Source organism: Polypterus senegalus, chromosome 18, assembly GCF_016835505.1.
Source record: "Polypterus senegalus isolate Bchr_013 chromosome 18, ASM1683550v1, whole genome shotgun sequence".
Taxonomy (NCBI): domain Eukaryota; kingdom Metazoa; phylum Chordata; class Cladistia; order Polypteriformes; family Polypteridae; genus Polypterus; species Polypterus senegalus.
Genome location: NC_053171.1, coordinates 15,177,477 through 15,205,071, shown reverse-complemented (window position 1 = coordinate 15,205,071; position 27,595 = coordinate 15,177,477). Strand labels below are relative to the sequence as shown.

The 27,595-nt window shown below is 41.4% G+C and overlaps 1 protein-coding gene across 1 annotated transcript in view; it reads right to left on the bottom strand.

Moving 5' to 3' along the window:
* Positions 1–27,595, bottom strand: part of aspg (asparaginase homolog (S. cerevisiae)) — a 152,059-nt gene that overhangs the window by 105,439 nt on the left and 19,025 nt on the right. Inside the window, exons 2-3 of the mRNA XM_039741427.1 lie at positions 26,428–26,689; positions 4,812–4,941 (exon numbers count right to left, since the gene is read on the bottom strand). Coding sequence (XP_039597361.1) covers positions 4,812–4,941; positions 26,428–26,686 — 389 coding nt within the window. The 5' untranslated portion in view covers positions 26,687–26,689. The remainder of the gene's footprint in view (positions 1–4,811; positions 4,942–26,427; positions 26,690–27,595) is intronic.

Genomic DNA, 27,595 nt, shown 5'->3' with positions numbered 1-27,595 from the left:
ATAATTCATCCCCTGTAACCCTGGAATCAGCCTAGTCGCTCTTCTCTGGGCTTTTTCCTAGTGCTTCTATGTCTTTTATGAAGCATGTGGAACAAAACTGCACAGAGTACTTCATATGAGGCCTCACCAGTGCATCAGTAAGCTTGAGCAGAACCTCCTGTGACTTGTACTCCACACGTCAAGGCGCTATATAACCTGACATTCTGTTAGCCTTCTTCATGGCTTCTGAACACTGACTACCAGTTGATAGTGCCGAGTCCACTATGACTTCTAAATACTTCGATACTTTTGATTTTAAGACCTCCCATTTTATATTGAAACCTCACATTTTTACTTCCTACATGTAATACTTTACATTTACTGACATTAAATTCCATCTGACAGAAATCTGCCCAAGTTCTTCTATGATGATTTAACAGATTCTCGATTTTCAGCCCATCCACCTAGCTTGGTATTATCTGCGAATTTAACCAGCTTGTTATTTATATTCCTATCTAAATCATTAATATATATTAAAAAATGCAGTGGCCCCAGCACTGCCCCCTGCTGGACATCACTCTTAACATCAGCCAGCTCTGATGAGGTTCCTCACACCATCACCCTCTGCTTCCTGTGTGTCACCCTGAACTCCCACTTCTTTTAGTTTGATGCCCAACCTCTCATGTGGCATCTCATCAAATGCCTTCTGAAAGTTACTTAATTCACCTGTGAACCCAAGTACAAAGTGTAATAAGACTAGAGTTTTATGGAATGCATGTTTTCACTGATAAGTCAAGCTGTTACTCTAAACCAAGAGTTCCCAAACTTTTTTCGGCCGCAGACCCCTTTACCAAAAACTTTCAAAACCGTCGACCCCCTAGTCATTTACTTTACTTACTCAAATTAATACATTTGTACAGTACTCGATATTAAATATTTCACTAGATATCAAACTTTTCATTTGAATCACTTGTAATTAATGATTGAAAAAGATAAAAGGACTACGAAATATGGCATTATCTTGTGCAACATTTAATATCGAAACCTGCACTAACGAAAATTAAAAAAAAAAAAAACGAGTTTTTTTACATTTTTGACATTTATGAAATAAATATGTAAATTCAAAATAAGTACAAATAGTCAAAGCTGTACTGTTTGCATTTCTTTTTTGGTTCAATCATATTATTATCTGAAGAAATAAAAAGTTTTAACAACAATCAATTTCGACAGCCCCTGTGATAAAAAAAAAACAAACTATGTACTTACTTGAAACAGAAGATGTTTGTTCAAACTCGAATAAATAAACTGTGTCCTCTGATTTTCTTATTCATAGTACTGCTCCTCAATAAATAATTATATTCAGAGTTCAAATCACAAATAAGTACAAGTCACATCAAACGAAGCAATTTATAGTGTTTTATGAAAGCATGACCGTACAAGACTGATCGATTCTGCTAGTATCGAATATCCGTCGTCTCGTCCCACCGCGAGCAAGTGCGGACATGCAACGGTTTCTCATGTCCGCACTTGCTTTGATACGTTCGATAAGACAATGCACAGACATGTTTGTGCTACATGTATTTTCATGCATTCTTACGTGTGACTCTTTTAATGACAAATTTTACCTTTTTCTTTCTTAAGTTTGGTATGTAATGTGTTTTTAATCAAAAAAGTGTTTATTTGAATTATTTTATTTCTTAATTAGGTACCTATTGGAATCATAGGTATTTTGAAGTAACAAACAAACAGCAATAGTAAGGGGGTCTATTTTTGGCTGTCGTCGACCATCAAATTTTTTTACTGAAACTATCGACCCCTAGAAACTTCAAATCGACCCCAGGGGGTCGATATCCACCATTTTGGGAACTCTTGCTCTAAATGCATTTTAGTACAACCTGAACACTTCACACCCCCCGCTACCCCATGCCTCCCACCTCTTCATGCGAGCTTATACAGCCATTTCTCACTGGCTTCAGAAGTGCTTCTGAGAACGTTATGCCTCTGATGTTGTTTCACAAAAGCTCTTTGAAACCCTGCTTCCAAGTGTGTCGTCCTTCTGACATAATTTTTACAAGCGGCATTTCTGAGTGCAAAGCACATTTCAATACTTTTATCTGTGATGTCAGAAAGATGAATTTAATGAGCTCCTTTTGGAGATGAGAGCTTTGGAGTTCCAGAATGAAAAGCAAAGCCAACAATTCACTTTAGACACATGTGTCCATCCTAGGAAGGAAGCCCAGGGGATGGGACAGGCAGGATTTTTCGATTGTATAGAGAATGTTTCAAATAAGTACAAGATTAAGTGCTGCATGAGAACATGAACATCTAACACTGACAGGTTGTATGGTGTGAATTGCCACTTTCAATTTGCTATTGTTTATTGTAGCAGCTATTTTGAATATTAAGAACATTTTCAGCCCATTTTCCTGCTTACATATTTTACTCTGTTCTACAGCTGGGATGCTGGAAAGCTCTTTTCTCAGCTAAGTCAATCGATGTTTGTGAGAAAGAGAATGTTCCTAAGAAATAAGCTCCAGTGCCAGTCATACCTGGGTAAAGTGTGGAAGAGAACTGCTACTGACCAAAGCTAGTGGTCCGCAGTCCTGGGTACAAGTGCATTGCCACTGTAAACTACATATTCCTAAAGGTTGCGAAGTTTAAGACTGGGAAAACAAGAACAGCAATAAAGGTGCATCATATTGGGCTTACAGGAAAATCCTCTGCACATATGACAGAAGGGATCTGTGTTTTAAAGAGAGGTGTCCCCTAAAGACTTTCCCACCATAAAACAGACAGTTAAGGAAAAGGCACACTAGCCTCCTCTGTTTTGGAGACACCCATTCGGCATGTTCTCATCTTAGTTTGTGAGTCTCTACCAGAAGCACTACACTGCAAAAATGTATATACAAAAAGCAGGCAAAAAATACTTTAAAAGGGAGTTGTTTTGCTTTTAATTAGTAAAAAATATGTGCCAATGGGGTAAGCAAAAGTTACTGAAGAAGATTTCTTAAAGTAAGCTAAAATATCCATCCATCCATTATCCAATATCCTAACTAAAGGGTCACAGGGGTCAGCTGGAGCCAATTCCAGCCAACACAGGGCACAAGGCAGGAAACAAACCCTGGGCAGGGCGCCAGCCAACCACAGGGCACACACACACACACACCAAGCACACACTAGGGACAATTTAGGATCGCCAATGCACCTAACATGCATGTCTTTGGACTGCGGGAGGAGACCCGGAGGAAACCCATGAAGACACGGAGAGAGCATGCAAACTAGGGAATCCATTCCCGGACAGGTTTATCCATTCAGGGAATTCGGGAATCCCAGGCTCCCGGGGTAAGATATATTGCACGGGCGTCGCACATGTGAACGGTTTTAGAACGACCGACACTTATTTTTAATAAAACTACTTCAATATGTTGACACCAGTGAAAGACTAACCTTATCTACAAGCAGTTCATGCTGTCATATAAGTACATGTATCTAGTTAGTTGCGGTAATAAGAGCGTAGAAAGCACGTGTCCAGCGTGCGGTCGTCCAGGTGAGAGCGCACCTTTGTGCAGAGTACACCACCCGCTGAGAAAGCACGCTCTGCCTCCACTGAAGTAGGCGGCACAATCATCAGACACTGATACACTTGTTCTAAACAACGCCTGTGCTTGCCATTGCTCTGAAACACCGCCATTTCAGCTTTTACTGATGCATCCAGTTTCTTGTCATCATTCTGTGATGGCAAGTTTCTTGCACAGATAATGCGGATGCAACAGACTGACGCATTGCAATTTCAAGTTGCTGTTCAAAGCTGTTCTCTGACAGACGTCAATGAAGTCTGCCCCGTCCTGGCATTCGTGAGCTGCAGAGTGCAGACTCCTCCCAGTCCACTGTGCTCAGTCTTAGTGGGAGCCAGGAGACTGACTGCTGCTGGTCTGTTGTTGAATGAATTAATGAGCAACACACTACACCGTGGGTCAAAAAACCGTGCCACTTAATTATTTTCAACTATAACTCTGTTATTTCTTGATCGATTTTTATACTTTTACACGCTATATATGCGAGCTTGGCCGTTCCTGTTCACCCAGGAATTCCAGCAGTTTCGGGAATGAAAAATGTCCGGGAATCCCGGGCTCCCGATGCAAACTCCAAGCTGGGAGGACCTGGGAAGCGAACCCGGGTCTCCTAACTGCGAGGCAGCAACACTATCCACTGCGCCACTGTGCCGCCCTAAGTTAAAATATAAATACAAATTTTTTGATAAGTCAATAATTCTTACAATAGGGAAAACAAGATTTAATTCATGATATACATGCTTTTCATTGGTTTTGATTTCATTTTTTGCATCGTAGAGGAATGGTAGGCTATGTAGGCAGCACTCAGTGTGGGTGTGTGGGAATAGGCCTACCAATAATGAATCTACTGAATCCTAATATAACACACCACTATGACAGTTAAGTGGATTAAGCAGGATGGAGACCGTTATGTTATGATACTTCATTTATCAAAGGTTGCAGGAGAGCCAGAGGCAAGGCACAAACTACTCTACTCAGGGTTAGCAGCCATTCACAGGCCACAATTATGCAAACATCAACACTTAATCAAGGAAGCTAATCTTGTGTAGGAAAGTCAGTACAAGCTGATTGTGCTCATGATGTCTGAAGAACAAATGTACTTGGATTTGAGTTCTATCCTGCTCCATGGAGCTATTGGATATCAGCACCAATAAGTCTACCATAGTGCTGTGAAAATCAGATATGACTGACTGATGGAATGACAGACACTCTAGTGTAACTAAACACTGGCTTTTAAAAAGCAGCGTCGACTTTACTCACGGCAAGACCAAGGTGGCTTCAGGGACATCACAGAAGTCGTAAAGTCGTGTCTGCTGAGCATATACTTCATCATGCAGGATGGGCAGTTTTCGGAGGGCAGTGACAAAAGCATTTGACTGCGGGGCCAGCACTAGACAAAAAAGGAGCACAAAAGCAAAATATAAAATGAATTTATCAGACAGATAAATGTTACATACCACTGGTAGTCACGTAATATGGGGACTGAGTGCAGCTGGGGATCCATGTGGCACTGGGATCTGTAAGCCTGCCCGATTTTAAAACACTATCCTTAGCTTAGCTACATATATAATTACTTTAGAGCAATATACTGTAGTCCAACTCATAAATAAATCTTGTTAAATTAGGGTAGAAACAGAAAAAAAACAGATGTACTGATAATTAGCATTCTGTTTAGTAATGTATATCAAACTGGTAGTGGATGTAGCACTGGCATAAGAAAAAGATTTACTAATAGGTACAGAGTTGATCAGCAGGAATTGTATTCTATATATACGGTAGGGCAGATTGGTGTTCTTATTTGATTGCATATTTTGGGAAGAAAAGGGATGGCCATAGAGATAAAAATGACTGACAAGGTCTTAAAAAAACAAGCCTGTTATAGCAGACACGCTGAAGACACCTTCTACTGCCTGTGCCCAGACTAATGCCCCGACTCCTCTAAAGATGGACATATAATCATCGAACAGCCCACTGAAGATGTGTAAAGAGAATTAAACGTCCCTACGTGCTGTCAAAAAATGTTAAGATTTATAAGAATTTTCTTGCATCCGATGGAACTGGCAAGGAGATGGACTTTGTTGTTGCGTGGATGGAGGACTTTCAGTCTTGTTGCCATGTCAGTCAATGACAAACACAAGTAAAAAAAGAAAACAACAATGCATTAACGTTTTTTGAAGTACCCTGTATAACACTGTTCACTATTAAGTGTAAGCGTCGCTTCACAAGAATAATTTAACAGAATTTACTTGGGATAATGCCGCCCCCTAGTGGATATTAATGTACCAAACTAACAGACTAGAGAGCGGTGGTTTCTAATTCAGCTCTTAAGCCTCAACCTGATTTCTGCCTTTTAATAAAGCAGGCTGCTATTTCATAGATTTTATGCTTTGGTGTCAATTCAGAAATTACAAAACTGGAATTATTTTTTATTAGAATGTGGCAAGTATTTATTCAAGTTATACACGGGAATAATTCAGCATTTATTATCCTGGCCTTCATTCAGAAATACGATTTCCACCCACTTTTGCAGTTCTTTATGAATGAGCACGCTAGTGGGTATGATAAGGCCACAACCTTTCAATAATTAATGTGGTCAGCCCTGGTGCCTATTACACTCAACATTTTCATTATCAGGATACAATTAAGAAAGCAGTCTCCAGAAAACAGCTTTACCTGTAGTAATACAAAAATACAGAACACAATTAAAGCTAAATCATTCTAAATGTCTTATGATAGATACATTTAATTCTTACACTATGGCACTCTACTGAATGTAGAAATAAGAAAAAAAGATCGCCTAATTAAAAAGTGACATCAATTAATTGTAAAATGATTTAATGACTGTAAAACTGGTTGAAGCAAAAACTTAAAAGCCACAGTGGGCCCCGAGGTCTACACTTGAGAACCACTAAAACAGAAGGCAATAGAGCGAGACAGTTCAGGTAAACTGAGAATGGACAAATACTGCCACCTAGTGGATATTGCAGCAGTGCTCAATTGAACAGAAGGCAATGTACTGCTGCTATTGAGACAACTGCCTGCCCCCTAGTGGATATTAAAGCGACGATGTACAGATTGGAAGGCAATGAATCTCATGTGTCTAGGTAAACTGAGAACAAGCAAATTCCCAACAAGAGTAACATGATCTTCCTGTAAACGGCTGTTAAAGAAATAACTCACGATATGGTTTTGCATTTGAGAGCACTTTGATCCAGTCTGCTAAGAAGACAGACAGACATATACACAGACAGACAGAAGGGGAAGGTTTAGATTTCAAAAACTCGAGGTGGTGTTCACCACCAGGCACTACATAACAATGCAGATGATTGTTCATGGCTTTGCCCTGCAATGGACTTGTGTCCCATCCAGTGACAGTTCCTGCCCTGCCAGGGAAAGCTATAACCACCCCAAAAAATGACCCTAAGATGGGAAAAGTAAATTCCAAAATAAGACGCTTCATACTGAATTCTAGTATACTTTGCAAAAAAGCCTGTGCCAGACTAAATGGTGAAATGCTGTGACGGGCAAAGATGTTGTCGTAAACCTTGTATTCATCACAGTCACTCCTGGCTCTCTGTTCAAATCACTGTAAAGCCTCTAGGAACTGTGTTTATCTCGGAAAGGTTAATACATCTTGAGAAAGCAGTGCCCTGACCACACATTAAATTGGCTGTACTGTAGTCTATACCATCTCCTTGAACAACAGTTGCATATGGCCAGTGTCTTCTTGAAGCACTTGTGTTCTCTGTCAGCTAAGAGGAGAGAGAGTGAAAGTCCTGAACCTTTTCAGTTTAAGAAAACAAAGATTAAGAGATGTCATGGAGGAAGTGTTCAAAGTCCTAAAGGGAATTAGAACGGAGGATACAGGCTGTTACTGTAAAATACATTTTTCAATGAGAAAACAGTGCCAACCCTGCCACCAACCCCCAAGTTTTCCCTGTAAGTTGGAGGAACGTCATATGCAGCACAAAGCAATTGAAGCAATTGCAGGTTAAGGGCCCCAGTCCTCCAACTTACAGGGAAAACTTGGGGGTTGGTAGCAGGACTGGCACACCAGCCACCATAAAAAAAAAACCTCACACAGTTCCAGTGTGGTGCTGAGGTGTCACCCGCCGCACTTGGGTCCCAATCCAGGTGGTTCATTGTGTAATGGGTGCTCCCAACACAATGACACAGTTGGAAACCTGCTAAGGGCAGATTTTACACAAATGTTAGAAGGTTTTTCTTCATACAAAGAACCAGAGACATATGGAGTTAAGTGGCCAAGTACTGTGGCGGAGAGTCAGACTTTACAGTCACTCAGATGTTGACTTGATGTTATTTTAGACAGTCTAAGCGAATACGATGAACAAGCTTGTTGAGCTGAATGGCATGTTCTCATTAGACTTATGCTAATGTTCAAGAAGCTGAAGGTGGCACCTTCACCAACCTTCCCGTGGTCTTGAAGACCAAAGCAGGAACATATTCTACCACTAACTGACTCATAATAAATCATGGACTACTGGTCTAGAGCAGGGGTCCCCAACTCCGGTCCTGGAGCACCACTGTGGCTGCAGGTTTTTATTCTGATCCTTTTCTTAATGAGTGACATGTTTTTGCTCCTAATGAACTTCTTTTGAATTCATTTTAATTGACTTGCTCTTGAAGACTCAGACCCCTTCATTGTTTCTTTTTCCTTAATTAGCAGCAAAACAACACCGAGATACAAAATGAGCCGAAACAACTGGTGTCCATCATACAATACCTGAAAATAAAGACAAACAAAGGTCTCAGGAATGCTGATCTGCTCAGGCCCCCAAAACAGTTTAACAGAAAAGAGAAAATCAACCATTTTGGAAATGTCTGCTATTGCACAATATGAGCAGCAACAAGCCATGGAATTAAAGAACGGGTTTAATGAACGACAAGAAAGAGCTGTGATAAAGGCGCTATATAGCGCCCGACCACGCTGAGGCACGTGTTCACACTCAAAGGCTCTTTTATTTTTCTTCAGCTGTGTGACACGCCTTCCCCGTGCCACACAACCCAAACACAGTCCAAGCACAAAACACACAGTTACCACCAAACCAACACTTTCCTGCTCCACCACTCCTCCCAGGCAACCTCGTCCTCTTCCTCCCGATTCGGGCCTCGATTGCTGGGAGGCAGGCCCTTTTATACCCCACCCGGAAGTGATCCAGGTGCCTGACCAGCTGGTCTTAATTGCACCTCCGGATGGGGCTGATAAACCGTCCAGTGTGGTGGCTGGTTCTCTGTAGCACCCCCTAGCGGCCACCCCATCTCCCAACCGGGCTGCTGTGGTGGACTCCATGTCCCATGGAGCCACGGGGGAGATTGAGGAGGAATCCACTGCCAGGGAGACTGCCCCCAAGAGCCCCGGGGAAGGTATTGCAATGTCCATGATGGCTCCCCCGGGTCGTATGCGGCAGAGGCGTCCCGGCCGGGCATGGGACCCGGCTGTCCCTCACACAGCATTTAATTAAGCCACGGCTTGGAGTGAAATTGATGTGAGTTTGAGGCTTTGACTTAGGTGGTCTCCTATTGGCTCACTCGCATCACATTTCATTTCTGTTTGGATGCCATTTAAGGAAAGAAATGAAGCAATTCAGAGGAACAAATCTTAAAAAAACAAGTCAATTAAAATTTATTCAAAAGAAGTTCATTAGCAGCAAAAAAAAGGTCACTAATTAAGAAAAGGGTTAGAATGAAAACCTGCAGCCACTGGGACCCTCGGTCTGGAGTTTAAATTTAAAAGCAGAAGCTTTATCTAATTGTAATGTAATGAACAGAGTGGAAGTGCACTACACACTATGTAGGACGTGACTTGCGACACAGTCACACAAGGGTGTAATTCTTAACACGCCCATTTCCAAGGCATTTGTCACATATACTAATAAAATGCATTGCATTTTCCGCTCTAGCAGCTAGCGTATAAAAACTACCACCACCGCCTAATGAAGGAAATTTTAAATGAAAAAAGAAAAAGGATGATGGTGGAAGTACTAATCCCACTAAAGTCCAATAAGTGTCACAAAGAGGGACGTAGCTGATGGTCTGGCCACAGGGGGCTCAAGCTCAAGTCCTGGAAGGCCAGCGTAACCTCTTTGTAGCTGTTAAAGGAACTTATTATTTATTTACACAATTCATTCCTGCTTTCTTTTTTGCTGCATTAATGAGGACAGATGACCAAAATATTTAATGGGCCTGAACGAGATCATTCTTTATTTACGCTTTTTTTTTTTTCCTATTTAAAACTTTTTATTATTTTATAGTGTTAATTTGTCTGTTGCTGCAACTATATGACAATTGCTACAGGATTCACAGTAGCAGTGCTAATACTTGTGATGTGCCTCCTGTTGGAATGCAAAATTCAATTCATTTTATTACTCCATGCATTACACAAAACATTTCAAAAGAAGAGCTCGGCAAGCGCGGACGTTAAATATGGCCAACAGAGTGTAACTGACTGACAGATGGACAGAAATCCGCTTAAATTGTATATATGTCCCCTCTCAAATAGACTTGAGGGATCAAGTGTACTCAATAGCAATTTCTCTCCATGGGAAGTAATTGTAACTTTTGTTCCCGAGGCTGGACTGACACTGTGACCATTTTGAAAATAAAATGATGATTATGGAAAAATCTTCTTATATAATACGCTACCATGGCTGTCCGTTTGTCAGTCTAGGATTTTAAATCACCTGTAGCTCGCACACCATTTGAACTATTGACCTGACATTTGGTACATGTATACTAAGTGACGTCTACTATCCGCTTTAGGGGCAATGATTGACCTCCAAGGTTATTCCTCTTTTTATTTTATTGTAGAATCAACTCTCGGCAGTGGCCAGCAGGGCGGCTGTGCATTGCATGTGTACAGACACAGATCTCATCGCTACCACCTTCGCCATCACTTCCCCAACCTCTTCATATCTTAAATTATTCTTGAGGCAAATTGAAGACTTAAGTGCCAGCTTAAGTGAAAAATTAAGGAAAACATACTGAGTAATTGCAACACAAACACTGACTTAATCAGTTTTAATGTGAAAAGATGCTGACGAAAGAAGAGAAGAAGCGGGCCGCTAGGGTGGAGAAAAGAAGAAGAGCTGTTCAGGAAACAGCAAACGCATCAAACTCTGAGCAAACAAATGATAAACGTACAGAGAAGGAGGATGAAAACTAGGAACGCTCAAGTCAAGTGGATTCACTGCTCGTTATTGTGCAGTGTGCCGTTAATGGTTCTATATATAATACAGTAACCCCTCGCTATATCACGCTTCGACTTTTGCGGCTTCACTCTATCGTGGATTTTATATGTAAGCATATCTAAATATATATCGCAGATTTTTCACTGGTTTGCGGATTTCTGCGGACAATGGGTCTTTTTATTTCTGGTTCATGCTTCCTCAGTTGGTTTGCCCAGTTGATTTCACACAAGGGACGCTATTGGCGGATGGCTGAGAAGCTACCCATTCAGAGCACGCGGTTAAGTTCCTGGGTGCCGATTGGCTCAGCGATGGAAAGCAGCATTCGATTCCACTTTGGGTTTGCCAGCATCTCGTCTCGCTCATTCAGCACCAATGTGTTTTACTGTGTAAAGAGTTAACTTTTGTGCTCTTTTGTGTTGATCTTTGTGCGTAGTCAAGCCCTTCGTTAGGTCTCCAAAACGATCTGCTCCTGCTTCAGGGGCCATGCCCAAGCGCCAATGGAAGATGCTAACGATTGGCAAAAAGGTAAAAGTTTTGGATATGCTGCAGGAAGAGAAGAGCTACTAATTTTCTATGTACTTACTACATGTACGTACGTTTAGTGTCACTGTACACACATTTTATACAATTTTTCTTGCATTGTACATATTTATTGGTGGTGGCCCACCTATTGTAACATATGTGATATCGGAGACACTCGATACCTTTAAAATAACATTTAGGTTTTATTTATATTTACATGTTGTAGATTTTTCATTGATTTTTATATTACCTAATCAATTACAATGTGTTTAAAACTGTATTAAGTAAAACTCCTCAATGATATATGATACGTATGTTTGTGCGTAGTATATAAACAGTGTGTTTACATACATAATTTCAACGAATCTTACCTAATATCTAAGAGAATATAAAGGGTTTATGTTTTATAACTGTGCGTGAAATGTTTATAAGAGTGTGGGAGAGTTTATAAGGGCTTAAAATATATAAAAATGACCATATAAACATATGGTTTTTACTTCGCAGATCGAGGAGGGATCACTGTACTGGTAGAGATGGTCACTTCCCTTTAGATCAGATTCTTTCAACCTTCGTATCCTCAGGATGCAGTTTAACCTTTTTATGTTCACAGACGTCCCACAAGAAGCAGTTGATAAGGTTGGGGAGAGTTTAGATTGGTGTCCCCCTTAGTGAAAAGAGCACAACTGGAAAGGGGAGTGGGTTCTCCTTTCGTTAGAGAAGCGCATTGCGCAGCTTAGTTGACCGCTTCAGTGGATGGTGGTACCTGAAACAGCCATTCATCACCCACCAAAAGCAAACCTGTGGTTGAGAAGTAATGATTTAGATTATGGTTAGTTCCTGCTTCGCACCCTTTTCTGTTGGGACAGGCACTGGAAACTCTGTGAGAGAACGGAGTTCCAATCCTTTGGAAATTGGACAATTGCTACTGGATTAAACTATTCCGTTTTTCAGTCCACTGTTTCCTGTAACCTGCGGTAGGCTGCCGCCCTGCCCGGGGTTTGTTTCCTGCCTTGCACCCTGTACCGGGCTGGGATTGGCTCCAGCAGACCCCCGTGACACTGTAGTTAGGATATAGCAGGTTAGATAATGGATGGATGGATGGATGTTTCCTGTAACGGGCTTCCCTGCAAATGACAACTCTGCACAGAACGGGCCCCCAAGTGGCTAAGCGGTTGCTCTGCTCAGCACTCATCTTTCAGTTTAATCCTGAACTCCCACACACTGTGGGATCTCAAGTTGCTCTCCTCACCTGCTAATGCTGCAGTTGTAAAGAGAAAGCAAATAACAGCAATGCAAACCATCTGAACTAGGGTTTAGGCCGCAAAAGATGAAAAGGCATCATCGGCTCCATGAAACAGCATTTTTACTTGACCTGAAAAACAATTTTCAGTTAAGCGATTAACTGAACTGCAATGATTTACCTTTTTAACAAGCTGGCCAATAAATTAGGGTGGATAGCCAGAGGCAAGGCCAGCCACTTCAGTTCAAGACAAATAAAGAGGACGCCCAAGAGCTGACCAATCCACGGCTTGGGCAATGTCAGCACACTGGATGGATTTCTGAAGCTGGTTATTTGTTATTTATTTTGCAGACCTCACTCACTTTGAGAAGGACTATGAACATAAAGTTATAATACTCTATTGCACGTGACAAAGTTGCTTTGCATTGTATTCCAGTGTAACTTGTAATGGCGCAGTCTGTAGAGAAACTGGTTTGATTTGGGTAGATCTATGTCGCTTTTATACCACCTGCCGATACTCCACTTGGAGAAGTACGAAAAAATATTTGCTTCTTATTAGAAACATGATGGCATCCACTGTGAAAGGAAGCAAAGTCACTTCAGCTGGCAGTGAGACAACTGAAGAAGAAAGAAGAGAATTGTACCGTGCCAACACGGCTCTGGAGGACTTTCCAAAGGGAAAGGCGCTATATAACATAGCATTTGCTTTGTATAATGGCATACAATATGAAGTAAAGAAGGTCACTTAAAGTGGCAGCACTTTAGCAGCAATCTTTACTTTATATAGTGCCTTTCCAAGTTCCAAGGGGATGCCCATGTAACACCAGGCTGTGGCAGATAGAGTGTCATTTCTGTGGGCTGGGACTGGACCGCGTGTCTGCCTGAGGGGTTGCCAACCAGGATCCCGAACTGTTTCATTGGGAGGGGTGTGCAGCAACATGCTGTACCAGTGCATGCTCCCCAACCTGACCTGACCTTACATTTCCACTATGAAAACCATCCAAGGCCACTTCATAGATGCAGTACTAGAATTTATATCATTCTACAGCTGAATTGCTCAGTTTACACTTTATGAAGGTGTTCACAATGAAACATAAAATGTAATTAAATGTGGCACTGTCCCAGTTGTAGGAAAATACAAATAACTGTACCATACTAGAAAGTGCCCATTAATGACTGTTGATATTACAAGGTGCAGCATAAAATTAGAAGACTATTACAGAATTTGTTTGTTTGTTTATTAGGCTTGTGTTCACTAAGAAAATAAGGACGTCTGGTAGCCCTTACAAAGTCTGAATGCTGACTCAATGCTATGCCTTCTGGGTCTTTTTTGACCATTAAGATTGTTTACCCCACATCTATCTAATGTCGATTGACCATTGTGAGTGCCACAGACAACAGACAGGCATCACTGCTGGAGGATGGCATGACCTCTGGGCAAGATGTAAGGTGCCAGGAGATGGACAATCAGAAGCCGGGGGTAAGGAGCAGTTCCATCCTCCATACATTAGTTGGCAGAGGTCTGTTGGAGGAGGCCCAGCTGGGACACTAGTACGGGTTCATGGGAGATGGAGTCTGGAAGTGAAACCCTGTTGGGGTGCCTGGTTGCTGCAAGAGGGCAGTATGAGGACTATCCTGGTTCTCAAACAGCCTAGAAGTGCTCCCTATACCAGGTCACCGAAACCAGTTGCAGAATAAAAGGAGCCTTCTGCCTTACCTTGGAGGGTCAGAGTGAAGAAATGGTGGGCAGCACTCAACTGAAGGTGAAAGGAGAGCAAGGAGTCGGTTGTTTTGTAAGATTATTGTACTTTGTGCATTAAAAATTCATTGTTTGAACTTGTGACTATGCTAGACATTATTGGGTCTGCTACTGGTTACACCATCTTAACCTGTAGCACTGATGGTCCTAAATTTTACAGAAGAACTGATGACATTTAGGTGGATATTATGACTTCTGAACAAAAAGTATCCTAAATGGGGAGTAACATTTACTAAATTATATGATGGGTCCATACTGATTCAAATGAAATGTCAGTGTTCAAAATGTGTAGCAGCTATACAAATACAGGGTGAGTCAAAATTAGGTTAACATTTGCATGGCGGAAACAATTTATTCACAAAACACTTCATATGTGCAAGATGATTTACAGGAATGTCTCAATCTATTCGCCATCATGTTCGCACACACAAAAACCAACGAGCAACAGTACCATTTAAAGACACACTATTCACAGGGAATAGATGATGCCACAGTCCGTATTCTGTCCTTCAGGTCATTGATATCACAAACTTTCCTGCTATACACACACACGCGCCCAAAAACCGAAATCAGAATGCATCAAATCAGGGGCGTGTGGAGGACACAGCAATGGTCCACCACGACCTCTCCATCGACTTACAAAGGTGTGATCGAGATAAAAATTATCCATTAGTGTTAACATAATTTTGATTGACCCTATATAGGTCATTTATAAACTTTTTTTTTTTTTTTTGCTTTTACCAATATTAACCACAAAACCAGGTCAAATTTGACCCAAAGACATTGTAAGGGTTAAGATGGCACGAATGCAAATAAGCGTACTTTACTTATACGGTACCCATGGATGACTTTCAATAAGGAAAGACTCTATATAAAATAAAGATTATATCAGAACTCTTGTTTGCTTTTGATGGTAGTGTCAACTGTGACAGCATAAAGTCACTGAAACTGAAGTATTGCATCACACCTATAAAGTGCTCTTGGATGATTTTCACAATAGCAGGGCTACTTTCAATTCTGCTTATCGAGCTCAAGCCAGCTAACCGTTGGTTGCCTGTGTGTCACGGAGTGCACTCCCATACACACACTCACTCATAAGGAGTAACTTTTTGGGTGACAACACACCCCCTAGTAGGCCTGAAGCACAGAAGAAAACTTCACACACACATGGGGAGAACCTTGCAAACTGCACACAGGCAAAGTAATAGGACAATGAATTTGTGCAAAACGTCCATATTACTAATAACTTAAACAAAGATTATATTTGAAGTGCTTTATTGTGTCACTCATTTCAATGAACACCTCCAATTTGTGTAATTCAAGTATTTCTTTTGCTATGACCAAAGAATATTTAATTAGTGCAATAACCAATGAAAAGGAGGTTGCGACATTTTCATAACAATGAACAACTTTGAAAAAAGTCTTCCTTTTTCCTTCATAGCTATCAAAATAATCAAAATGAGAGTGCAACAGCATACATGAAGAAAGGAACTACAACAAAGATTGCTAGCAAATTGAGAGCAATGAAATCTAGTAATGAAAATAACTTGTGAAGAAGGGGGCTCTGCACACCCCTGGAGGACGCGGTCGTTCCTCTGAGGCCCACTGTTGGAACGCTGCTGCAATGGGAACAAATACAGTATGCCTCCTCTTTGCTCCAATAGATGCTTGGCGGCAGCGGCGGATATCCTACTCAAACAGCACTTCATATATTTAAAAGCCTCTACAGCCTCTATCCTTTTTGCTCATTGCTTTGTCTCTCTCTCCTCCCCCAGATGTTCTCTGCTCCACATGAGCACCCCTTTGAAGAGGTAGATGTTTTTGCACTCTTTTAATTAAGAGATGGAACTGTCCCCTCTGTCTACATATGGAGTTTGATTTTCTTCTGAAGAGTCATATGTTCATTTGGAGTGTTTGAATAAAGTTCCTGTCTCTACAGTCTCCTGTGTTTCTGTGCAGTTCTGTGACCCAAGCGTGACAAACTGCAAAATAACTGAGTGTTTACGTCCTTAAACAAGTGAAGGGTAAAGTCTATTGGCTGTTGCTCCAGGCATTGTTGATGTAAACTGGAAAGCACGAACAGCTGACACAAAGTAATTAATAAAGTTTGATGTGTGTGCAGGTAAATAAATTGGCATTCAGAAGTGTTTAAGAAAGATGCTGGTCTATGAGGCTGCTAGTTACTATGCATGGCATGCCATCATCTCCAGTGTCTTCTAACACAGATAAAACCATAACATAAACTGCCCACTTGGTTCATATTTGCATAAATGAGGCACATCGTTACTTACACTGCTGGGATAGCAGTGGGTCAAAACACTCTGCGTATAGTGTGTACTGCAAGACACTACTTGAGACACCAACCACCCAGGCTCATACTTGTGCAATGTGTCACGGAGCCGTCTGTCAAAGCTGCTGCCAGGCAGTAGTTGCATCATTTCAGATTTTCTAATTTATTTGCACGTCATCAGATCTTAACGCAAATGCAAATAGAAAGCAGGAAATGACTCCAGACCATGAACATCATTTCATGGGCCAAGTCATCCAACATCAAGAAGGTGAAAAAGTCATCGCCCTTTCGATTCAGTAAATGTAAAAAAAGCCCCCTGGTACTTGAGGATAAGTCACTCATCACATTCATGTATCGGTCTTTTGGTGCACCACTCCAGTGTAAAGCATGTTAACCCTGTGACAGGTCAAGCCTTTCTATCATAAACTGGCACAACATTTCTACGAGATAATTCCAGCCACTGGATTTCTTTGCCTTCGGCCATTGTTTTGTAACTTAACTGGTACATCTGTAGGGATATGGGGAAAAAATCCAGAGAAACTTTAGCTGCCGAGAGGTGTAGATTCACCAGCATCTAGTAAGTGCCACTTGTGAGCTCTATAATGCTTGACTTAGAATGGTCGGTTCTGTCAGTGGGAAAGTGGGTTCATAATGGGGAGGCCAGAAATAGACATTAAAGAGGAGAATGGAAGTCAGCTTTTGTGAGAAAAGGTGAGAAAGTGCAGAATTCCTTGCTTCAGGTAGACAAGAGCAGAGATATGCCTTGATTTGGGCCCAATCAGGCCACGTGATTTCTTTTCTGTTCGGGTTTCCTTTGGTACTCCGAGTTCTCCTTGTGTTCACTCCTGCACTGCACTTTCTGTAATAAAGTGCACACTCCTGCCATACCAAGCAAGTATTTTCTTTATACAAGTACACATCACCTAGAACTAGATTAGGTGGGCTCTATAAATGGGCTGATTTACTGTACAAAACCGAAAGATCTTACCAGCCCACAATTTCCAAATTTAATACGTAAGAAATTTTTTCTCTGGAAGCCAAATTAATCACTGAGTAATTCATTTCCATGCCTGAATTGAGCAACTGAGACTAGCAGCGCAAATATTTTGCTTAGTTTAGGTCATGCTCAGGGCATTGTATGAAGGCATTCTATTTAAAAAAAAAAATGTTAAAAATTAAAAAGAAAGAATAATGCTTTAAAGAAATAACGCGCTTCTTCTGCTCCCACAGGTCATGTTTTCAGAACGCCAGTGTTTAATAACTTCTGAAATGGTGGCCTGGTAGTTTACTGATGCTACCCTCAAGTTTCAGGGACCTGGGATGAAATCCTATCCTGTTCACTGTCTGCGTGGAGTTTGAAACTCTCACCAGCTCCATGACGCTTCTCCAGGGTTTCCACACAGCCCAAATGGATGCATGATGTGTTAACTGGCAAACCCCAAATCACGAAGGAGTGTGACCTGTGATGGGTGGGCACCCCAGATGCAACTGGTTCCCATATTTTGCCAGGATAGTTTGACTTTGTAATGGACAAAAACAAGAAGAGAAGCTGGACAGTGCATGGGTCAATATGCTGGGAAATCTTGCATTACTTTTAAAATGTTACTGCACAAAACCAGAAATCACTTCACCTTTGTGTGCTGAAAATGTAAAAATAAAATATATATTATTGTTCTGTAAAGTAAAAACAAAAAAAAAGTCAATGCAATAAACACTGTTACCATAAATGTGGTTTTCTCTGAGTGCCTCCTGATTTTTCAATCCTGTGCCCGTCTGTGTGGAGTTTGCATGTTCCTTACCCAAGTGTGTGTGTGTGTGTGTGTGTGTGTGTGTGTGTGTGTGTGCGTGTGTGTTCTTCCCACAACCCAAATATGTGCTTGTTTCTTCTGCTAGAACAGGCATCCCAAACTCCAGTCCTGGAGGGCCCCAGTGGCTGCAGGTTATAGTGACCTGTTTTTGCTGCTAATTAATTTCTTTTGAATCAATTTTAATTGACTTGTTTTTTTAAGATTTGCTTTCCTGAATTTCTTCATCGTTCCCCTGAATTGCTTCAGGCTCTTGTTCAGAAAGCGGACGCCACTTGGTTGTTTCACAATAATTAAGATTAGGTATATAAGAAGGTTTCACATTTCCGTTATCACTTTAGCCCTAAAATAGTAACTTAACATCAGGGACCTAATTTATTTTCCTTAAGGTTAGTATTTGGGCGAGGGGAAGGCCGTCTAAAGTGGTGTCCACTTTCTGAACAAGACCCTTGCTTCATTTCTTTCCTGAAATGGCACCCAAACAGAAGTGAAATGTGAAGTGAGTGAGCCAACAGAAGACCAACTAAGTCAGGGCCTCAAACTCACACCAATTTCATTCCAACCACTTGCTTCATTAAGCACCGATTCTTGTCGTTCATTAAACCCATTCTTTAATTCCATGGCTTGTTGCTACTCTCGTTGTGCAATAGCAGACATTTCTGAAACAGCTGATTTTCTGTTTTCTAGGAGCACTGTTCAAATGTTTTGTGGATCTGAGCAGGTCAACATTCCTGAGACCTTCACCTTTCTTTATTTTCAGATATTGTATGATGTTCTACAGTTGTTTCGGCTCATTTTGTACCTCATTACTGTTTAGCTGCTAATTAAGGAAAAAGAAACAATTAAGGGGCCTGAGTCCTCAAGAGCAAATTACAGTTTATTCAAAATGAGTGAATTAGCAGCAAAAACAAGTCACAAATTAAGAAAAGAGTTAGGATGAAAACCTGCAGCCACTGCAGCCCTCCAGGACTGGAGTTTGAGAAACCTGAGCTGAAAGGTCTCTGGTGTTTGTCCAACACTGCTGGGGTATATGTTCAAAGCGTACACTTGAGTAAGATTAAGCAGGTTCAATTGGTTGTAAAACAAAAGTTTGTCTACTTTTGCTCAAAAACCTCATTCATTGTTTAACCGACTCATCACTACCAGGGGTGTGGAAATCAAATTTTTTTCTGCTTGTCCACGGACAAGTAAATTTAGAAAATCCACTTGTCTGCCAGTTAAATTCACTTGCCCATAAACAAGTAACAAAGTGAAAAATAGTTTATTTTTTTGTATCTCTTTTATTGATGCCAAAACTGCCTTCCTTTTTAAAACTGAAAAAAGTTATTTCAGGGAGTAGTATTTTGCCACCTTGCGATCGATCGATCGATCGATCGATCGATAGATAGATAGATAGATAGATAGATAGAGATAGATAGATACTTTATTAATCCCAAGGGGAAATTCACATACTCCAGCAGCAGCATACTGATAAAAAGAACAATATTAAATTAAAGAGTGATAACAATGAAAAAAATTAAAATAAAATTAATGTTAGCATTTACTCCCCCGGGTGGAATTGAAGAGTCACATAGTGTGGGGGAGGAACGATCTCCTCAGTCTGTCAGTGGAGCAGGACGGTGACAAAAGTCTGTCACTGAAGCTACTCCTCTGCCTGGAGATGATCCTGTTCAGTGGATGCAGTGGATTCTCCATGATTGACAGGAGTTTGCTTAGTGCCCGTCGCTCTGCCACAGATGTTAAACTGTCCAACTTTAATCCTACAATAGAGCCTGCCTTCTTAACAAGTTTGTCCAGGCGTGAGGCGTCTTTCATCTTTATGCGGCCACCCCAGCACACCACCGCGTAGAAGAGGGCACGCGCCACAACCGTCTGGTAGAACATCTGCAGCATCTTACTGCAGATGTTGAAGGATGCCAACCTTCTCAGAAAGAAGAAATAACTACATTATATAAAAAAGATTCCCTTATCATTTTAACTCACTAATAAACAATGCCTTCATTATAGCTACACTAGTTCTATTTCACATATTACAGTTACAGTACATAACAGAACACTGTCCTGATTAATTTTCTGCCATGTTCTTGAGCTTTTGCCTTGCAACATCTCCCCCAATAATCTTTACTATCTCAGAAAGCATGGGTTGAATGCTGTTAATTTCTGCTTGAGCTGAACTGCATGGTTCCTGGTACTGATACTGACGGCAAATTTGGCAAAAAACGGAGTCAGTGTCGTCTGCATTTACCCACGAAAACTCTTTGAGCCATTGCGATTGAAAAGACCGTTTTCGTTTTTTATCACACTCACGGTCCCTTTCAGTTTTTCTTTTTCTTTTCTTGTCCTCATTGTCAGGTTTTCAGGGCCTGTTGTGCCAGTTTTAATCAAGAAACGATCCATTTCTCATCCGCAATGCTACTTGCTTCAGTTTCAGCAACAAGCATATAGCGAGAAAAATGTGCTTACCGCAGTGCATTATGGGTCACACAGGTAATTCCTAATGACGTATTCGAAATTCCGCAAGATGGTACATTTCCAAAGAAGTAAATATTACCTATGTTGTCGGGGAAAAAATAATCGCATCTAAGTGAGGATTTTTACAGATATTTCGTTACATTTGGAAACCGTTAGAATGTTTTCTTTATTTTTTAATAAACTGACAGCGCGAAACCAACTTGTTTTATATGAAGAATTCTCTAATCAAAAACGATCTATAGACAGGTCATTAAAATTGTAATTTCGGCATGAAAAAAAATGACCGCATCTCCAAGCGTGTAAATAGCGGGTAAAATACTTATGTAAGACCATAAGAGTGCTTCCCCTTTGAAAAATCTGCCGTCATTTTGTAAACAATATTGAAGACCAATCTGACATGAAGAACATGCCTAAGTAGACTGTTTCCGCACGAAGCACATACCCAAATGTTTAAAGTTTGAAAGTAGTGGTAAAAATGTGCTCTGCACATCACATATAATTCTTTTTTCTCCAGAAAATTGCACTTGTCCGCGAACAACTCAAACCAGAAAAACACGCTTGTCCAATGGTCAATTTACCCTTGTCGGACGAGTCGGGCGTTGGATTTCCGCACCCCTGACTACTCAAAGTGAAAGGGAAATTAAGCCAAACCAGAAGGAAATACGCACAACATACAGTAGAAAATCACCGTAGAAGGGGGACCCACTCCATCACACAACTATCCCATTCAGGAGATTTTCTGCAGTCAAGTACTAGTGCATCTTTTCAATATTGCAAAACTATATTTCCTGTGTTGAAATGCCCAGCAAGGCACTTTATAAAATAGTATATTTATCCAAAGCAGTTTACAAATCGCTAGTGTATATTGATTTATTTAAGTGTACCATATGTGTACTGCGAGCACTGGCAGGTCTCTTCTATATGAGACTATCCATTCATTCATCCATCCATCCATTATTCAACCCGCTATATCCTAACTACAGGGTCACGGGGGTCTGCTGGAGCCAACACAGGGCGCAAGGCAGGAAACAAACCCCAGGCAAGGCGCCAGCCCACCACAGGGCACACACTAGGGACAATTTAGAATCGCCAATGCACCTAACCTGCATGTCTTTGGACTGTGGGAGGAAACCCACGTAGACACGGGGAGAACATGCAAACTCCACGCAGGGAGGACCCGGGAAGCAAACCTGGGTCTCCTAAATGCGAGGCAGCAGCGCTACCCGCTGCGTCACCCTTATAAAAGACTACACCTCAAGAATCCTTATTGAGTAGGAGTTTGTAGTGGGTAGTGATCCATTGAATTTCTGACTTTTATGGTGTCTTTCAACAATAACATCCAAGACTCTTTACGAGTAAAATCAATTCCTTATTTCTATAATATGAGCACACCAAATGTCAAGTGATTAATTTGCGGTCACGCAGTGCTTTTCCTACGTGAACACCATCCCATTAGTTGCCTTATAGGCTGAACACTTACAGGTTCACCAAGTCTCCCTGTATCACACAAAGAGACCAGTTCAGGGCTCAAATGGCTGTGTGGCTTCACACATCCCATGACAATTCACGGTTACAGTGCACTTCTAATAATGCTCGACATCCTGAGTCACTTTTCAGTGAACCTCTGCTGGATGGCTAGAGTCACACCCTTTAGGCAGTTTACTCAGAACAAAAGAACTATTTTTTTTATTCTTTTTCTCAAAGTGACCACACCTCAGCTGGCTTAACCTGTGAAACAATGCACCAGCTTGTATGGGCAGAATGGCATCGCTGCTACTCCATCTTAAACAGAGTTTGACGAGTACTTTGCAAATGTGGAGTTAAGAAGAGCAAAAGGCTTCTTTTCCCCTTTTAAAAGGAATGTCCACCTAAAAACAATATTTTTAGACACGTTAATTACCTGGTACAGTGTGTGGTGATGGATGAGAAATAAAAATGCATTCCCATGTTTTTCAGATCAAAACAGACGCTTACTCTGCCAGACGTTTTGTTATCTCCATTTAGCATAAAAACATAAGACTAAATTATTTTTATTGGGCATGACTACAAACTTACAATGGGTAAGCAACATTTAAAAAACAGATATTTTTGGTTGGAGTATTCCTTTAGCATCAATTTCTTTTTCTACTTTTGTTAATAAACTCGGATGAAGCTCACTTGGGTGGAGTGGAGTGGAATAAGGGAAGAGCCATATTGCTGGAACTGTAGAATACATTAAGGTATTTGTTGCAATAAATCTCTTTCTTGAAATCAGAAACCACGTCTGTGCAATTGTCTGGGGTTTTGGGAGCTGAAACGCCCTCTGGTGGTTCACAACTTCACACTCCACTCTACCCAGGTGAGCGTCATCCGACTACTCTGTCAACCCTGACCCCCAATTGAAGCGGAGCAGCTTCCCTTAATACGGACCCAGAAGTACTTCTTGTGCCATCACACTGCGTCCAGGAAGCTCTTTCAGGTCAGGCAGAATCTTCCCTGGATAGGAAAGTCCATTTCCAGCAGCTCCTCCTAGCAGCACCTGAGGATCCCAACAAAACTACAACTCCCATGCAACCCTGCAGATATCCAAATGGGATGTTGCCACCCAGTGTACTGGGGAAGCCCTGGGAAGCAGTCTCCCCCTGTCCATCCATTATAACAGCCTCTCAACCAGGCTGACCACTAACCAAACTGATCAGGATGCCTGTCCACCCAAATCCTTCCACTGAAAGGGCCTCACAGTAAGGTAAGGAACCAGCCTTCCCAGCCAGCATGCCAGCCCACCTATGTTGCCTATTACCGTTTCATCAAGTTGATATATACATTGTATAGCATCTTAATTACTCCAAATACAGGCCTTTAAAAAACATTTTCAGTTTCAGCAACCAAAAGCTGATGCCAGATAGGCCTAAAGCACTTAAAAAAGGTTAACATTCCTGTATATAATACTGCAGATCAGATGACAAAAGGAACAGATGAAATGAAAGTTCAAATAACATACAGCACCATTCAGGAAAAACAATAACATTTTCAATAGCTGCTCAGTAGCATTAGCAAGCCTCAGAAAAGCAGAGACTAGAAAACAAAGAAAACGCTGATAAACAAAGTTCTTTTAAAAGACACAGATCAATAAAAAATGGGATTAAGGTATGTCACATGTGCAACGTCAGGCAGTACAACACAGACATTTACAGCCATTGCAGTACAGGACCGTGTTGGGGTGCAGCTCTTGATGGGCACGCAAGATGTGAGCCATGGCTAGAATATAAAAAGCAAGACTTACTTTACAGAAAGTGTATGATCCACAACTCTTAGTCAAAAGACTGGCAAAAAGCGCATCGGTAGGAACTTAACAATGGAACGGCTATGCAACACAAAGGAGCAAAACACAAGAGCAGGGTTCAAACTCCCCTATACAGAAACAGAAAACGGCATCAAGCTGGGCACCGGACAAAATGAGCGCCTATAACAAAAGACTTTTGCAGAGCCAGCACGTAAAGTGGTTGAGCCGAGTACCTGTACCAAAGCCACCTTTTATAATATATTTACATTGCACCTTCAGTCACATGATGGATGTTCAAATAATATTGCACAGAAATTGAAATTGACGGGAGGTTGGCCCCCAAGGTCATTTTGTAGAATATCATCCAATGCTACTTGCTGCCTTGCACCCTGTGATGCTCTAGCTATCCACAGCCCTGTATTGAAAAAAGCAGGTTTGGAATATAAAGAGATGGCTGAATGAGTGAATTAATGAACCCCCTTATTTGGCTGCAAAAATGTCAGTTCATTGTAAATAAATAAAGACCATATTTAAGAGAGGCCCAATTCTGGACTATGCATGAATGAATGGTAGACAAATGTGTGAAAACTCGATAGCGCGTGAAAAATCCGGTACAGAAACCAGTGTGGACTAGTGTAGAAAGAAAGAAAGAAAGAAAGGCTTACTTTGTATAAAAGGTATCTAACTCTTAAAATATATGCTTCACAAAAATGCAAACAGATCGGTGCCAAATAATAAGCAGAGTGCATGCAGTCAAAGAGGGGTTAGGAGCACATGCTGCTACAGCGCATTGCCGCACCCACCACATGACACCTCTAGATCCCAGATTAGGACCCGAGTGTAGCCATGCGACGGGTGACACCTCAGCACCACACCAGTTCAGACGTAAAGAAACAGTGTGAGGTTTTTTATGGTGACTGGAGTGCCAATCCTGCCACCAGCCCCCAGGTTTTTCCCTGCAGGTTGGTGGGCCTACTTGCAGGGCTGGATGCAGATTAACGTCATACCCAGGATGGAGAAGTTGCAGGTTAAGGGCCTTACTCAAAGGTCCAATGCAGTAGGGTCACTTCTGGCATTCACAGGATTTGAACCAACAACCTTCCGATTGTCAGTGCAGTCATCACTCTGCGCATACAGTAAGAGATACTAAAAACTAAATAGCTCAGCCACTGCTGAATGATCACAAGGGTCTTGCTGTAACTGAGATTTTGGCCACTTCAATAACACAACACCTTCCACCTTTGGTTTCCAACTTGAAAACCAAAATTGCCTCCAATTGTTCCAAGATACAAATGATTACGTCTCTAATGACAGAGGCTCAAAGTGCTCTTACCTGCTGCTAAGTGTTCAAGCATAGTTGACTAAAAGGCAGGGTTTTGAGCGTTATGAATCAGAATCACAAGAACCTGCTACCCACCCAAAAGACCATTTTCTTCATCCCACAGAGTTATTTAATCTCACTAAAGCTGGTTGAAAATGACATGACTTCCAGTCGTAGAGAGATGTCAAAAGGTTACAACTGCAGGTGCTGATCTCATTGACAGAGGATGTCAGATTACACGACTAGTGATTGCACTGATGATAAATTTGATGATTTTTGAGCACAGATACACATTTCCAGAATACTGCAAGTTTACTCCTTTTTTTCTGTCTGACTGTGCTAGTGTTGTACTAATGCTTGCCAGGCATGACAAGTTCAATCTCAATCTCTTTTTTTTTTTTTTTAATTCTGTAGGGGTCCCATTTGAGAGGTACAAAACATCTGTGTTCCTTATTGCTCATAGCTGCATGGCATGAGTTGTACTTCTGGCTAAGCGCTCATTGGTTTTTAAACATTCCCACACACACAAACACGAACCTGCACCAACGATTTAAGACAAAAATCAAACCTCTTCGAATTAACTAGGACAAGTTGCAGTCTGGTTGGACTGAATAGTTGGATATGTCAAACTATATGACTGGAGGTCATGGGAACACACTGCGACTGCCTCAGACTCACTAACATTATATAAATGAAGTCTGCAACTAAAAATCACTGAAATCAGTGTAATATGGGATCACTGGAATCGTGTAATATATCAGGGCCTTAAGGCTTACAGATAGAATGGGTCAAGTCTGTGAAAATTTATGCACACAGGCCATTTTGAATCTGCATTCTCATCACATTTCTCTCCCTCTCTTTTCACTTTATAGCCAATAAAAGACAAATACAGTTATGTAATTCAAAACTAACTTCAACATAAACTGGAGTACTGTATAATATGGGCAAGAAGAGGGTACTCAGGAAGTAATAAAGCAGAGAAGGATCTCATTCTTACCATTATTCTGATACATCATGCCAATAGTGCCACCAGTATTAATCACCAGGACATGCACCTCAGCAACTGAACCGACAAATCCATCTGGCGAATCAAAACTGTGACCACTTGAAACCCTTCTGCGTCGAAGATTTGGTGTAACACTACTTCGGCTATCCGCGTCCAGCTGGTCCAGTCGGGTCTGTGACAGGGCTTTGCCAAGTAAGGACAGACAACGTAGTGGGGGTACTTCAGCATCACCATTCACTTGTTCAGCCATAGTCTGCATGAAGGAAGGAGGAAAAAAAATATATATGAGTTCTACCTTTCAATTGATATTCACCCTTCACCACGGCAAGAGATATTGTGTGAAGAACACAAGAACTAAAAATAATAAAACAGCAACACAAAAATGGTGCTGGTCACAAAGCTACAGTATGCTGCTTAACACTATGAACTGCAATGGCTTGGTAATTTGACTTAATGCTTGATTTTTGATGTGTTAAATGCTGTAAAACAATTAAATTGCAAAAGAGGTAGCAGTGTAAACATATTTTCCTATAGCAAAAACATGAATTCTTAAAAATGAGATATATATATATATATATATATATATATATATATAGCGATACATATATATATAACAGCCCCAAAGCGACACAGGAGGCACAAGTCCAAGCACACAGATTTTATTTCTGGCTTCTTTTCTTAGGGGAAACGCCTTCCTTCGTTTCCCTCGATACAGCACATTTCCAGCAAACACAACACTCTCTTTCTTTTCTCCTCCACTCTTCCCCAGCAAGCTTCGTCTCCCTCCTCCCAACTCTGCCTCCCCGAGTAGTGTGTGCTGGCCCCCGGAAATGCTCCAGGTGCTCAGCAATGGACTTCCAGCTGCACTTCTGGGTGTGGTGGAAGTGCTGTGCTCCAGTACCCCCTAACGGTGCCCATTAACCTCAACAGGGCTGTGTCAAACTCCAACTCCCATGGAGCCCTGCTGGAGTCCTAGGCAATGCTGTCATCCAGGGCTGCTGCCACCTAGTATTCCGGGGGTGGTAATATGCTGGCCATATCTCCGCCCCTGCTGGCCGTCCACAACAACAAACATATAGAATAATTATTTTTTACTCTTATAAAGCACTTTTCTCACTACTCAAATCACTTTACAAAGTCAGTGGGGAGCCAGAACAAC